At 33.4% G+C, this 14,997-nt stretch overlaps 1 protein-coding gene across 1 annotated transcript; it reads left to right on the forward strand.

The window, feature by feature from the left end:
• The first annotated feature begins 1,071 nt into the window (after positions 1–1,071).
• On the forward strand, positions 1,072–6,039 carry LOC126879668 (uncharacterized). Its single transcript, XM_050642856.1, has 2 exons — positions 1,072–1,492; positions 2,055–6,039. Exon 2 carries the CDS (start codon positions 4,544–4,546, stop codon positions 5,939–5,941), a length of 1,398 nt encoding a protein of 465 aa, XP_050498813.1. The 5' UTR covers positions 1,072–1,492; positions 2,055–4,543; the 3' UTR covers positions 5,942–6,039.
• Positions 6,040–14,997: the final 8,958 nt, after the last annotated feature.

A 14,997-nucleotide genomic window follows, 5' to 3' on the forward strand; every position in this document is an offset into this window, starting at 1 on the left:
TTGATTGTTTAAATAATTATTGTTTTATACTTTAGGATATAATATTATAATATTTTAACCCTTAAAAACCACCCTTAATAACATTGCAATTTTTATAAGTAAGATCTATACAGAAAAAAAAGTATAATTACGTACAAATACATTTATTTACACAAAAATACGAATTTACAAATTCAAATAAAATACAAATAGTTTTTTAGTCACCTTCATCGAGATCGATGTCATCTTCGTCTTGTTTAGAATTTTAGGCTATTCGAATTTTTCGAAAAAAAAAATTCGTTTTATAAACATAGCTCCTACATTTTTGGCGATAAAAAGTTTTTTCAACAATGATTTTGTAGGGTTTTTTGAAGAGCTATAATCTGTAAATGAGCTGAGCTGTAAACTCATACATAAAATGTATGCACAGGAAAGTTTAGTTATTAAAAAAACTAGAATTTAGTAATCTATAATTTTTTTCGTATCTCTAGTATTTTCGGAGATATTTTGAAGAAAATGGTAAAAAATACGAAATTGCAAAAAATCAATGTATCTTTAAACTCCAATTTATCTAAAATTAAAACTTTTAAATAGGTCAAACTTCTTAGGTGTATTAATAATACATATATAAAAAGAATTAGAGAAGAGTGAAGGTCAATTTTTATTAAGAGGGTAGTTAGAGGGTTGTTTTCTCTGGTTTTTTCGTAGAAAAAACGACGTTATTTTGATTATAAGTCGCTTAATTTTTATGCTAGAAACTTTTTTCTTGTTCTTCTTTAAAACGTCTAATTGTATACTTGAAAAAAGATTGCGTAAGTTTTGCTCTAAAATGCAAAGCTTTCCCGTTATTTGTCTTTGAATATTTAAAATTATGCATTTGACGAAAAAAGCTAACTTTTAACATGCCATATCTCGGTTTGTATAAGTCGTAGAAAAATTATAAAAAAAGGATTCTATTTGTGTTTCTAAAACATATAATTTTGATATATGATAAACCACCCAATTGTTGGCACTAGCCCAATTATTCGCAGTGCACACTTTATTTTTAAATAATTAAGGAGCAATTCACTGTAAGTAGGTTGTGACGTTCCGCCCCTTATAGAATCGATTATTGATGGGAAGATATTATTTAACTATCCAAAATATTATTTAATTATTTTCAGAATTATTTTCTTTCAATGTTTATTCAAATAGAACTTAAACCCATCTCAGAATTTTTAAATGCTTGATGACGTCACATTTAAAACGTGGCAACATTGGTTTCCCCACTTTGACAGCCAATGCTTAGTAGAGGGGTACGAAGGATTCAGCTGTGAACGTGAGCCTTGGATTGCCATTGTTTCTCGAGTGTTCGGTCTGAATCGTAGTGTGCGGGGTCATTAGACTCAATTATTCACCTCTAATTCTCAGTTCCAAATTGATTAAATATTACAATAAAAGTATAGTGAAGTTATCCAGCAGCAGTGGATTTGAAGAATTTTAGAGCATACTATATCCAATGAGTTCTACCCCGGTAAATACACATTTTATTAAGTATTTTATTCAGCCATTTTGGAAGTCCTTGACATTTGCTAACTAAGTTTCACATAGTCTATTTTCATGGTTTTTATGTTTTATTTTCATGGATCAAACTCATCTAGAGATAATTCAATATTCGTTGTTAATTTGTGCTTCCAGTTGGAAAATAGAGCTAATTTAAACTCCATTTTTTATATTCCTTTCAAGTCTACAGAACTCCTATCTTTTGAACGATGATCAAATAAGTATCCATCGCTTAGTCTTACTATATTTCATCCTTGTATAATATATCTATATACCGGTGTATATATTATAATAAAATATTCTTTCACAGTAATTATATTTTGTATTTCAATTGGAAATTACTTGTGTTATTTGACCAAGGTCATCTGATAGCAACCTGATAAAAGGTCAAGCTGTCTAGTCATTCAAGTTTTTGGACTTAATGACCTATTTCTTCTTATTCCCATAGGAATAAAAACACCTCCTCGTATCTCTTGCTTCTTTTTTTTTGACATTGGTAGATTGGTAGTAACACCACACTGTGTTTTTTTTAGCACCTACCATGAAATCTTAAAGCCACCCTACAACAACACCAAGGCCAGACCACACAGAGAGAAACAATCAATAGGCGACCAGCCTGGATTATTTCCACATTTTCTTTTTTTGAGTACCTCCAGCTGCTTTCCAACAGTTTTGAGTACCTTCAGCTGCTTTCTACCAGTCTTCCTCTCCTGTACCTCCAGCAGGACAGCTGCTAGCGAGAGTTAGCACCCTTGGGTGCTCATTACATCAACTTCAAGATTAGGAAAGAGTGGTTTGTTTGGGAACATTTACTGTGCTCTTATTAAAGACAGACTGGTTTTGTGATATTTAGTACATTTTTTTTTATAGTTCAATTGCACACACATTTTTCCTGCTTTATATTTTTTATAGGTTTTTTTTCTTTACAACATAATATTTAATTGATAGCGTTCCCCAACACTCTGCAATCTATAAAGGTATAAATTTCTGAGCTCAGATATTTTCCCTGATAATAGTAGTCGGTACTCTTATCTTGATTATTTTTAGGCTGTGTTCCACTTTTGTATAATTATTTAAACTCATTCCATTATTTTAGTATATGTTTAATTAAATTTTTAAAAATTAACTTCACATATTAGTCAAAATTGTAATTATTAACTTTATTTAACTTGAACTTATTAACTTTACTTAACTTTAACTTATTAACTTTATTTAACTTTAACTTTAATTTATTAAATTCATATGAACTTCTGGATTCTAATCCCTCAGATTAGTTTTTGGTTTCACTTGTTATTATTACTATTATAAACCACGAGTTAGGAAAAGGATCTGTGTATCCACTCGTAGGTTTATTTATTCAATAAGGCTTGTGCCTGTCCCACTCACAGTGAGGTATTTATATGTTATATATAGTATCAGGTAGTATTTAATTAAGGTGTACGTATTATAAACGTACAATTATTATTTGGTGAGGGTTCTACTAACCTAGTTGTAAGTTGTACTTCCTGTATTAGAGGTACCCGTAGTCAGTTTTTCTAACCTTATAAAGAGTATTCTTAGATCATAGTTGTATGATGATTTTGTAATTGACTTTCACTAGTATCACTTTTTCCTGTCATGTTAGAGTTACACACTAGTTACTTGTCCTAACTCAGAGATTGTTAAAAAGATCTAGTAGTTACATTCAATAAATATACATTTATTGTGATTTTTTTTTTCTTATTACTCCTTTATTTTTAGTAGTATATTTTATAATTTAATAATCTTTAATAACTTTTCACATACTTGTACTACAAATTTAACATACTCTATAGCAGCGTAGAATACCTGGAAGAGCGTTAACCTAGTTATCCTTCTTCTGGCGCCCAAAAATTCATTCTATTTTCAGTATATTATTATATTTACTCTATCTATTTTCTGAACATTATCTTCATATCTTCTTTTCGAGCCATCATTGTCACTTCCTTTAATCTATTGTCTGGCCAAAAATAGCCGTGCAAATTGGCCGAATCCTTCCTTGAGTGTCAAGTGGCCCTTCTCATACATATTTAGCTAGCCATTCAAGTTATATCTATCTATTAATGATTTCTCATCTCTAGTCCTGTATCAATTCGATATTCTTTGTCTTGGCATCCTTCCATACAAATACTACTACAAAGTTGTATTTTAGTTACTCCAGCTTCTTCAACGGAGAAGCCACACATTTTTGTCCTTTGGCTACATTAAGTAGATCTTCTTCTTTTTACTACTTCTGTTGGAGTTTACCACTCCCTTTTCATTCACTCCAACAGAAAATCATCAGCGAGTTGTTACATCGGCTTTCCAACGTGGTGGCTTTATTTTTGGTCTGAGACAGTATTCATTTAGGTCAATTCTTCTCTTTTATCTGAAATCTCTTTGTTATTTCCGTTTGGTATCCTATACACATATTGTTACTTATTTATTTTATTTTTAATTTCTGATACATATCAGGTATTCTTAAACGCTGTTTTGATTTTTGTTTATATTTTGGGACCTCATTATAGTATATGTTTGTGCAGCTTACATTCTGGGTTAGATTTTGAATTTTTATTGGGAACTTATATTTAATATTGCTATTAATAATATAATTCATATAACAATTTTATTTCTTCAGTCAATAGTGGTATAGTTGGAGGTACAACTAAGTGTTGATTATTATTATTATTATTATAGATATATATTTTTTCTAGAGTGGTGGTAAGTTACATATAAATAAAAAAATTTACTTCCAGTATTTAGGTAGTAGGTTTACTTGAGTATACAATATTTATTGGATTATTTATCCATTTATTTGATCTTATATATTTATTTGATCTTATTTATTAGATTATATACTGCATTATATATATATTTTTTTTTTTGCTGGCTATTTTGATTTTGTTGGTGTGTTGCTGATATTTTCTCGGTTTATATTATATATATTTTGCGTGCAAACTTTCATATTTTCATATTTTTCATATTTCTGTTCTTTGGACTATTTGTCAATAACTTTGCTCTCATCATGTGTGCTTTTAAAGCTGAACATCTTCTGGTGGATGAATTGGATTATGAATTAAAGATTCGGGACATAATGCCAGAGGAGTCGACAACTGTCGATAAAAAACGCAATCTTTTGAGAGGTGCTTTGAAACAAGAAGCTGGCAATAGAAGTTTTCTCCAAATTTCAGCTGTATCCCTTCCTTTTGAGGAACAACAAAAAGGAATCACTGAAACATTGGACAGCTTGTCTAAAAAAATCGAAAAGTTTAGGGGAACTGTAAAGGATACAGAGTATGCGCGATTAACATCTCGTCTAGGCCATATTTCTGCCCGTGTACACTTGCTACACTGTCCTTCTGAAGAACAGGAACCGTTCAAGAGGTCTGTTTCTCTTAAAATATTAACACTAGAGGGTGAACTTGATTCTAGAGTTAACCCCATTGCTACCTCTACTCCTAATGCTTCAGTCAATGTACCTAGCTTTACGTACTCCAAACCTGTTCAAGTACACAAATGGGGTATTTCATTTTCAGGTGAAAAACAGCACACTGATGTGATGTCATTTTTAGAAAGGGTTGAATGTCTTCGAATATCTAGAGGTGTTTCTGAAGAGGATTTGTTTGCTGCTTCTGCTGAGTTGTTCACCGGGACCGCTTTTACATGGTTTATGAATAACAGGGGTAATTTTTCTTGTTGGTCTGATCTGATTAAAAAGTTGAAGTCGGATTTTCTTCCGTATTCATTCCAGGATGATTTATTAGATCAAATTAAGAATCATAAGCAGAAACCTGGGGAATCTGTTACTATGTTTATTAATACTATATTAGGTATGTGTAGTCGTTTAGACACTCCTTTGTCAGATTTAGCTAAAATTAAAATCATCCTTAAATGTCTATTGCCCTTTTATCATCAACAATTAGCTCTTATGGACATTCAGAACATTGATGACCTTACTATAAAATGCAAACGTTTGGAGGAAACGTTATCCTGGTCTTCTCAACCTCCATCCACATCTCGATCCTCTTCTAACTCTTCTTCTCAGCCAACTTCCTTTAGGCAACGTTCTTGGCTAAATAAGGGTCATGAACATAATGTTTCGGTTGTTAGTTCTCTTGTCTGCTGGAATTGTGATCAGCCTGGTCACCCATTTTACAATTGTGGGATTCCTCAAAATCGTATTTTCTGCCATGGTTGTGGCCGAGAGAACACCCTTAAAAGAAACTGTTCTAAGTGTTCGGGAAACGACACGTCGGAGGTCCGTCCCCTGAACGTTTCTCCGTCCAACATCCAATCAGGGAATCAAACCCCATCGTCAAACGAAACTGCTGGACCAAGCACATCCAGCAACCCAAACCCATCTTCACGAAAAGGGAAAGGGGTGTCGTTCAAGAAAGCAGCACACACCACAAAACAAAATTAAACCAGAAATTTATTTCTATAGATAATACGTTAGATTCGCTTGATTCAAATGATCACAGATGGTCATTTACAAACGCTTCTTTGATTGGTAGTGTTCAACGTAACAATAATAATTGTGATAGTAATGTGGTTCCATTATCTATATTAGATTCTAGTTTTGTTAATGATGATGATACGTCTGGGTTAGTTCCATATAACGGTTGTAGACAACCAAATACTTTAGATCTAGATATTAATTCGTTATTAGTTAGGAAACAAAATGATAATAGGCCATATCTTCCTATTCAAATTTTAGGACAATCGTGTTTAGCTTTGTTAGATAGTGGCTCTAATATTTCATTGATAGGGGCACATTCGTTAAATTTATTGAAAAATTCTAGTATTCCCATTATGCCCATTTCATCTTTGCAAGTATCTACTGCAGATGGTACAGTTCAGTCCATTACGGGCAAACTCCAAATTAAAATCACAGTGGCAGATTTATGTAGGGAAATTACATTTTATGTTATTCCTTCCGTGCAGAATTCTATAATTTTAGGTATGGACTTTTTCAATGCTTTCAATAGTACCTTAAGTTGTTCTGATTTTTCTTTTTCCATATCTGAATTTAATTTATCTACCCTTAGTGCTATTCACGATTTTGCTAGTTTATCAAGCTCTGAACAAAGGCAATTAGAGAGTATGATCTCTAAATTTACTACTCTTTCTTCAAAAGACAAACTAGGTCGTACGTCGTTAATCTCTCACACTATCGAAGTGGGAAATCCCACTCCTTTCAGATTATATCAGTACCCCATACCTCAAGCCTGGCAGGCAGATTTAGAAAAGGAAGTAGATTCGATGCTTGCTTTAAATATCATAGAACCTTCAACATCGTCCTACTGTTCTCCGCTCTGGTTAACGAAGAAGAAGGATGGATCCTTCAGGATCTGCTTTGACGGTCGAAAACTAAACAGTATCACAACTAACAGGGATGCTTATCCTATCCCCAGAATAGATGTGATTTTGAGCAAACTTCAGAATGCCAAATACATCTCTTCTATTGATTTGTCTAAGGCCTTCCTACAGATCCCACTGAGTGAAGAGAGCAAGAAGTATACTGCTTTTGCTGTCAGTGGTAAAGGATTATTCCAGTTTGTCACCATGCCTTTCGGTCTTGTTTCTGCTCCTCAGACAATGTGTCGTCTGATGGATTTAGTCATTGGTCCACCGTTAGAGCCCTATGTTTTCTATTATTTAGACGATATTTTGGTTGTCACTCCTGATTTTTCCCTTCATATGGAAATTTTAGATAAGTTATTTTTACGTCTTAAGGAAGCTAATCTAACGGTCAATCTGGATAAATGTCAGTTTTGTCGCCCTAGTCTTAAGTTCTTGGGTTATGTTGTGGATAACCAGGGGCTGAGGACTGATCCTGAGAAAATAGTTGCTATCAAAAAATTTTCCTATACCAAAGACCACCACCCAAGTCCGTAGGATATTGGGAATGTGTGGCTATTATCGGCGATTTGTACCGTCCTACTCTACTTTGTTGTCACCTCTTACTGATCTTTTGAAGAACAGGAAAAAGGGACAGACCATTACTTGGACTCCTGAGGCTGACGAAGCTTTTAGGCGCGTTAAAGATGCTTTAACGAGCGCTCCGGTTATGATGTCACCTAATTTTGATGAGCATTTTTATCTAATGACAGATTGCTCTAATACAGCTTCTGGAGGCGTATTATTTCAGTTGAAAGATGGCTCCGAACACCCCATAGCGTACACTAGTAAGAAGTTGAACAAGGCCCAGAAAAACTATTCAACTACGGAGAAAGAACTCTTAGCTATCATCCATGGGTTAGAAGCTTTTCGTTATTATCTGGAAGGTCGTAATTTCACTATAATTACTGATCATAGTTCCTTAGTATGGCTTCATAGTATGAAAAACCCTTCACAGAGGCTTTCTCGATGGATATGCAAACTGGCTGCCTATTCATATAAGATTGTCCATAGAAAGGCAAACGGGGTAGTGGTCGCAGATGCTCTTTCACGTGTCCATGATATTAATGTCCTAGATCTGTCCTCTTTAAGTCCTGATATGTGGTATCAGAATATGATTGATAGGGTCACTCAAGACCCACAAAAATATCCTGATTTTAAGGTAGAGAATAATATTCTGTACAAACACATCTTAAGTCCGATAGAGTCCTTATCCAATATGTCGGAGTGGAAAATAGTTGTACCTACGCCAAATAGGGAAAATATTCTGCATATGTTTCATGATGAAGTTACGGCGGGTCATTTTGGTTTTTATAAGACTTATCACCGTATTGCCGAATTATATTATTGGCCTGGTATGCGGAAGTCTATAAAAAGGTACATTTCTAAATGCATGGTTTATGCTACTTGTAAACCAAGTAACCTACCACAGGCTGGACTTATGGGTTCCTTCAGGAACATAAATTTTCCTTGGCAGATGATCTCAATGGATCTCATTGGACCTTATCCTCGGAGTTACAAGGGTAATACCTATTGCCTGGTAGTTGTGGATTATTTCACTAAATTTCCTTTAGTTTGTCCCCTTCGCCAGGCCACAACTCCAGCAATTTTAAAATATTTGGAGGAACAAGTCTTTTTGGTGTATGGTGTTCCTCAAATTGTGTCATGTGACAACGGTCCTCAGTTTGTATCGAAGGCCTTTAAAGATCTTCTAGCTAAATATAAGGTTCAAAAGACCTTTTATAATGCTGCCTACCATCCACAAGCAAATCATACTGAGAGAGTAAATCGCAGTATTGTCACAGCTCTAAGGTCCTATACTTACCCTGATCACAGAGCTTGGGATCAATATATTCATTCCATAGCTCAAGCCATAAGGACTTCTGTCCATGAAGTTACCCAGTGCTCTCCAGCATATTTGAATTTTGGTAGGAATGTGGCTTTATCAGGTGATTATTTTGGTGTAATTTCAGACAATTCCGAAAATCTTCCTCAAATATCTGAGAAACTTCATCGCTTAGATGATCTCCAGACGTTACCTCATATTTTCGCAGACATTAGGAAGAAGTTAAAAACTTCTTACCTAAGGAACCAGCAGCACTATAATTTGAGGAAACGAGATCTGCGATTCTTTGTTGGTGATCGAGTCTTAAAGCGCAATTTTGTCAAATCCAATAAGGGTGATGCCATTTCTGCAAAGTTTTGCCAGAAATATGTCCCATGTACTGTCTCAAGGGTAATATCTCCTTTGATTTATGAATTAAAGGACAATTCGACTAATAAGCGAATTGGTCAATTTCATGTAAAGGATTTACTGCCTGACAACACCATGGACGATGTGGATTCTTCAACTTCATCGGAAGAAGATTAGCTTAACAGGGTTGTTTAAGCTAATATCTTCCTGTGTTTGCCTTTAATTAGTTTTATTATGGTATAGTATTTTAGTTTAAATTGTTAATCACCAGATAATGCCTGACCATAGCAATTTTTATCCTTCGGCATGGCTTGATGATTTCTCACGTATTAGTTATTAGGTACCGAATTCTTGTGTAATACCGCTTGTATGAGTTTATTATTATTTTTTTGTATTATAGATTGCATTTGAGTCATTATCGACAAATATTCTCAAATACTAATCCAGCCAGTAGTATTACCAAGTTAATAACCTCCACTTGTACTCTTAGTTTTGTACTCAACCTCTCAGAATAAAAGGGCTGTTGATTATTATATATTAAGATATTTGGATGTGTGGGCTCATACAAGTATTCTTGCTTAATATAGATGGAGCTATGTTACACTACCATATCTTAGATTATGTGTTATATCTTGGATATTTGATTACATACCTATTATTTTTTTTTTATTGTTTTTATATCATGTCATTGGATTTGCCATATTGGAAAGAAGTTGTGGTTGTTAATTTGTTATTGGGTTACTTTATTGATATTTGTCACAGGTACCTTAAATACTTTATATTAATTCGGATTCTTACTTCCTCCACAGGATGATTCTGGAATGAATTTGGAATTTTGATTTATAAATGAATTCTTGAGTCCTTCATATTTCTTCTTATGAACTAGTCTGTTAATGCTCAAAGTTGGTGAATACGTGGGTTCGAAGTTCAGCAACTGATCACTGCTATCCGATTTCGTAATCCATGTCTTTCTTGTCAGAGTAGGCAGATGTTTATCCATGATAATATTTCTGGTTGGGAAATGGTGTACAACACTTCCTAACCATTCTTGTGCAATTGTTCCAAATATTCCAGGCACATTTTCACACGATAATAGGGAAGTCTAGTTTGCTTATTTTATGTCTCTTAGTTCATAGTATATAGATGCTTGACTTTCCATAGACGTAGAGTCGTAATGTTAGTGATTAACCCACTGGGACAAATTATTGATTTTCTTTTTAGTAGATTCCCTCTTCTTTCCTTAGGCATTAATTGTTGCTTAGATTCAGGAATATCTCCTGGATAATCCTATGTATGTTCACATGAATATACAGTCTTATGAAAGATTGGGAGCTCGTTCCCGTCATATTTTGTATTTACCATGGAGTCATAGAACTTATAAGTTCATCCTTTATTTTTACTATTTAGTTTCGATAGGCTCATATTACCGGATGAGGGTAGATCTAGAGCTAATTTAGTTAGTTATTTAGTATTAGTGAGAATTGGTCCATAAATCTTCCTGATCGTTCTTCTTTGGATATGCTCCTATAAATCTGGTGTCCATTGCTAGTCCGATTTTGGATTAAGTGTCCGATTCTTCACTTATTTTGTTTATTTGGTTGTATAGGTTCGTATTACCGGATGTGGGTGTACGTAGACCTAATTTATTTATATGATTTAGTATGGATGTGAATTGGTCCATAAATCTTCCTGGTCGTTCTTCATTGGATATGCTTTTGTGAATCTGTTGTCCATTGATAGTCTGACTTTGGATTGAGTGTCTGATTCCACATTTATTTTGGTTAATGTGTTTGCATTCCTTTGGTATGTTCACTATTTATATTAGTTGGTATTGGTGAAAATTATTCTATAAATATTCCTAGTTGTTCTTCTCTGGATATGCTATTACGAATCTGGTGTCCATTGCTAGTCCAATTTAGGATTGAGTGTTTGATTCTTCACTTATTATAGTTATTGATTTCATTGGTGACTTTAGTATATGTACTTGCGTTATGGTATGAATTGGCTCTCACCTTTGCCTGGTTGTTCGTCCTTGGATATACTCCTTATAAATCTGATGTCCATGGATAGTTCAACTTTGGATTTACTGCCAATTCGACACTTATTTGTCATTATAAATTATGTCTCATCTTTAGCACTTTTACTAGGACTTCGGGTCATATTTTGCAATTTCCGTTATTTGCTGCAGTGACCATCCTACTTTCCCTTGATTATTAGTGGTGATTATTTGTAATCTTGCGAATCAACGGGGAATGATACACTAAGCACTACTACTCTAGTTTAATATTTTGAAAAAAAAAAAAAAAAAAATTTTTTTTAAATAAAATTTTTTTTTCTGGTGGTTGAAAGGGAATGTGACGTTCCGCCCCTTATAGAATCGATTATTGATGGGAAGATATTATTTAACTATCCAAAATATTATTTAATTATTTTCAGAATTATTTTCTTTCAATGTTTATTCAAATAGAACTTAAACCCATCTCAGAATTTTTAAATGCTTGATGACGTCACATTTAAAACGTGGCAACATTGGTTTCCCCACTTTGACAGCCAATGCTTAGTAGAGGGGTACGAAGGATTCAGCTGTGAACGTGAGCCTTGGATTGCCATTGTTTCTCGAGTGTTCGGTCTGAATCGTAGTGTGCGGGGTCATTAGACTCAATTATTCACCTCTAATTCTCAGTTCCAAATTGATTAAATATTACAATAAAAGTATAGTGAAGTTATCCAGCAGCAGTGGATTTGAAGAATTTTAGAGCATACTATATCCAATGAGTTCTACCCCGGTAAATACACATTTTATTAAGTATTTTATTCAGCCATTTTGGAAGTCCTTGACATTTGCTAACTAAGTTTCACATAGTCTATTTTCATGGTTTTTATGTTTTATTTTCATGGATCAAACTCATCTAGAGATAATTCAATATTCGTTGTTAATTTGTGCTTCCAGTTGGAAAATAGAGCTAATTTAAACTCCATTTTTTATATTCCTTTCAAGTCTACAGAACTCCTATCTTTTGAACGATGATCAAATAAGTATCCATCGCTTAGTCTTACTATATTTCATCCTTGTATAATATATCTATATACCGGTGTATATATTATAATAAAATATTCTTTCACAGTAATTATATTTTGTATTTCAATTGGAAATTACTTGTGTTATTTGACCAAGGTCATCTGATAGCAACCTGATAAAAGGTCAAGCTGTCTAGTCATTCAAGTTTTTGGACTTAATGACCTATTTCTTCTTATTCCCATAGGAATAAAAACACCTCCTCGTATCTCTTGCTTCTTTTTTTTTGACATTGGTAGATTGGTAGTAACACCACACTGTGTTTTTTTTAGCACCTACCATGAAATCTTAAAGCCACCCTACAACAACACCAAGGCCAGACCACACAGAGAGAAACAATCAATAGGCGACCAGCCTGGATTATTTCCACATTTTCTTTTTTTGAGTACCTCCAGCTGCTTTCCAACAGTTTTGAGTACCTTCAGCTGCTTTCTACCAGTCTTCCTCTCCTGTACCTCCAGCAGGACAGCTGCTAGCGAGAGTTAGCACCCTTGGGTGCTCATTACATCAACTTCAAGATTAGGAAAGAGTGGTTTGTTTGGGAACATTTACTGTGCTCTTATTAAAGACAGACTGGTTTTGTGATATTTAGTACATTTTTTTTTATAGTTCAATTGCACACACATTTTTCCTGCTTTATATTTTTTATAGGTTTTTTTTCTTTACAACATAATATTTAATTGATAGCGTTCCCCAACACTCTGCAATCTATAAAGGTATAAATTTCTGAGCTCAGATATTTTCCCTGATAATAGTAGTCGGTACTCTTATCTTGATTATTTTTAGGCTGTGTTCCACTTTTGTATAATTATTTAAACTCATTCCATTATTTTAGTATATGTTTAATTAAATTTTTAAAAATTAACTTCACATATTAGTCAAAATTGTAATTATTAACTTTATTTAACTTGAACTTATTAACTTTACTTAACTTTAACTTATTAACTTTATTTAACTTTAACTTTAATTTATTAAATTCATATGAACTTCTGGATTCTAATCCCTCAGATTAGTTTTTGGTTTCACTTGTTATTATTACTATTATAAACCACGAGTTAGGAAAAGGATCTGTGTATCCACTCGTAGGTTTATTTATTCAATAAGGCTTGTGCCTGTCCCACTCACAGTGAGGTATTTATATGTTATATATAGTATCAGGTAGTATTTAATTAAGGTGTACGTATTATAAACGTACAATTATTATTTGGTGAGGGTTCTACTAACCTAGTTGTAAGTTGTACTTCCTGTATTAGAGGTACCCGTAGTCAGTTTTTCTAACCTTATAAAGAGTATTCTTAGATCATAGTTGTATGATGATTTTGTAATTGACTTTCACTAGTATCACTTTTTCCTGTCATGTTAGAGTTACACACTAGTTACTTGTCCTAACTCAGAGATTGTTAAAAAGATCTAGTAGTTACATTCAATAAATATACATTTATTGTGATTTTTTTTTTCTTATTACTCCTTTATTTTTAGTAGTATATTTTATAATTTAATAATCTTTAATAACTTTTCACATACTTGTACTACAAATTTAACATACTCTATAGCAGCGTAGAATACCTGGAAGAGCGTTAACCTAGTTATCCTTCTTCTGGCGCCCAAAAATTCATTCTATTTTCAGTATATTATTATATTTACTCTATCTATTTTCTGAACATTATCTTCATATCTTCTTTTCGAGCCATCATTGTCACTTCCTTTAATCTATTGTCTGGCCAAAAATAGCCGTGCAAATTGGCCGAATCCTTCCTTGAGTGTCAAGTGGCCCTTCTCATACATATTTAGCTAGCCATTCAAGTTATATCTATCTATTAATGATTTCTCATCTCTAGTCCTGTATCAATTCGATATTCTTTGTCTTGGCATCCTTCCATACAAATACTACTACAAAGTTGTATTTTAGTTACTCCAGCTTCTTCAACGGAGAAGCCACACATTTTTGTCCTTTGGCTACATTAAGTAGATCTTCTTCTTTTTACTACTTCTGTTGGAGTTTACCACTCCCTTTTCATTCACTCCAACAGAAAATCATCAGCTAGTTGTTACAAGGTATACAGTTTTATTGATTAAATGCGTATTTTCCGAGTTATTCTCAAAAACCATCTAATATAGTCGATTTTTTCGTCGAAAACCTGTTACTTTCAACTGCGAATAATTCGAAATATATCAGTTCTACGAAGAAACCGTAAACAACATTGTTTCCTTAGAAGTACATTTTCCATCGATGTCCATGATTAGAATATAACGAAAATTTGCCACCCCCGAGATGGGGTGACAACCACCCCTAAGGTTTTAGCGTACACCGGCATGATATAGAAAATTATCCTTGGGCTAGTCCCTATTAGTCCCTACCTTCTATGAAAATTTCAAGTAAATCCATGCTGGACGAAAGAAATGCGAGCCAAAATGCTTCATTTCTTGGCCTATAGTAAATTTTGGATTTTTTGAATTTTAGCTTTATTTTGCAATTTACAAAGCAACAAATGATGTAAGCAGAATTTAAAAGCGACATTTTAAACCTTTTTTTACCTACTAGAAGATAAATACTCTAAAATAATATACATATTTAATTACGCTATTTATAACCGTAGCAATTTAAAGGAAAACACTGCCATTTTTGACCATTATTTGTTAATAAATAAAATTCTCGTCCGAACTGTAACGGTCATTTTTGTATTTATAATGTATTAGGTATACAGGGTGTCCCGAAAAGATTGGTCATAAATTATACCACACATTCTGGGGTCAAAAATAGTTCGATTGAACCTAACTTACCTGAGTACAAATGTGCTCATAAAAAAAT

Source organism: Diabrotica virgifera, chromosome 2, assembly GCF_917563875.1.
Source record: "Diabrotica virgifera virgifera chromosome 2, PGI_DIABVI_V3a".
NCBI classification, from domain to species: Eukaryota; Metazoa; Arthropoda; class Insecta; order Coleoptera; family Chrysomelidae; genus Diabrotica; species Diabrotica virgifera.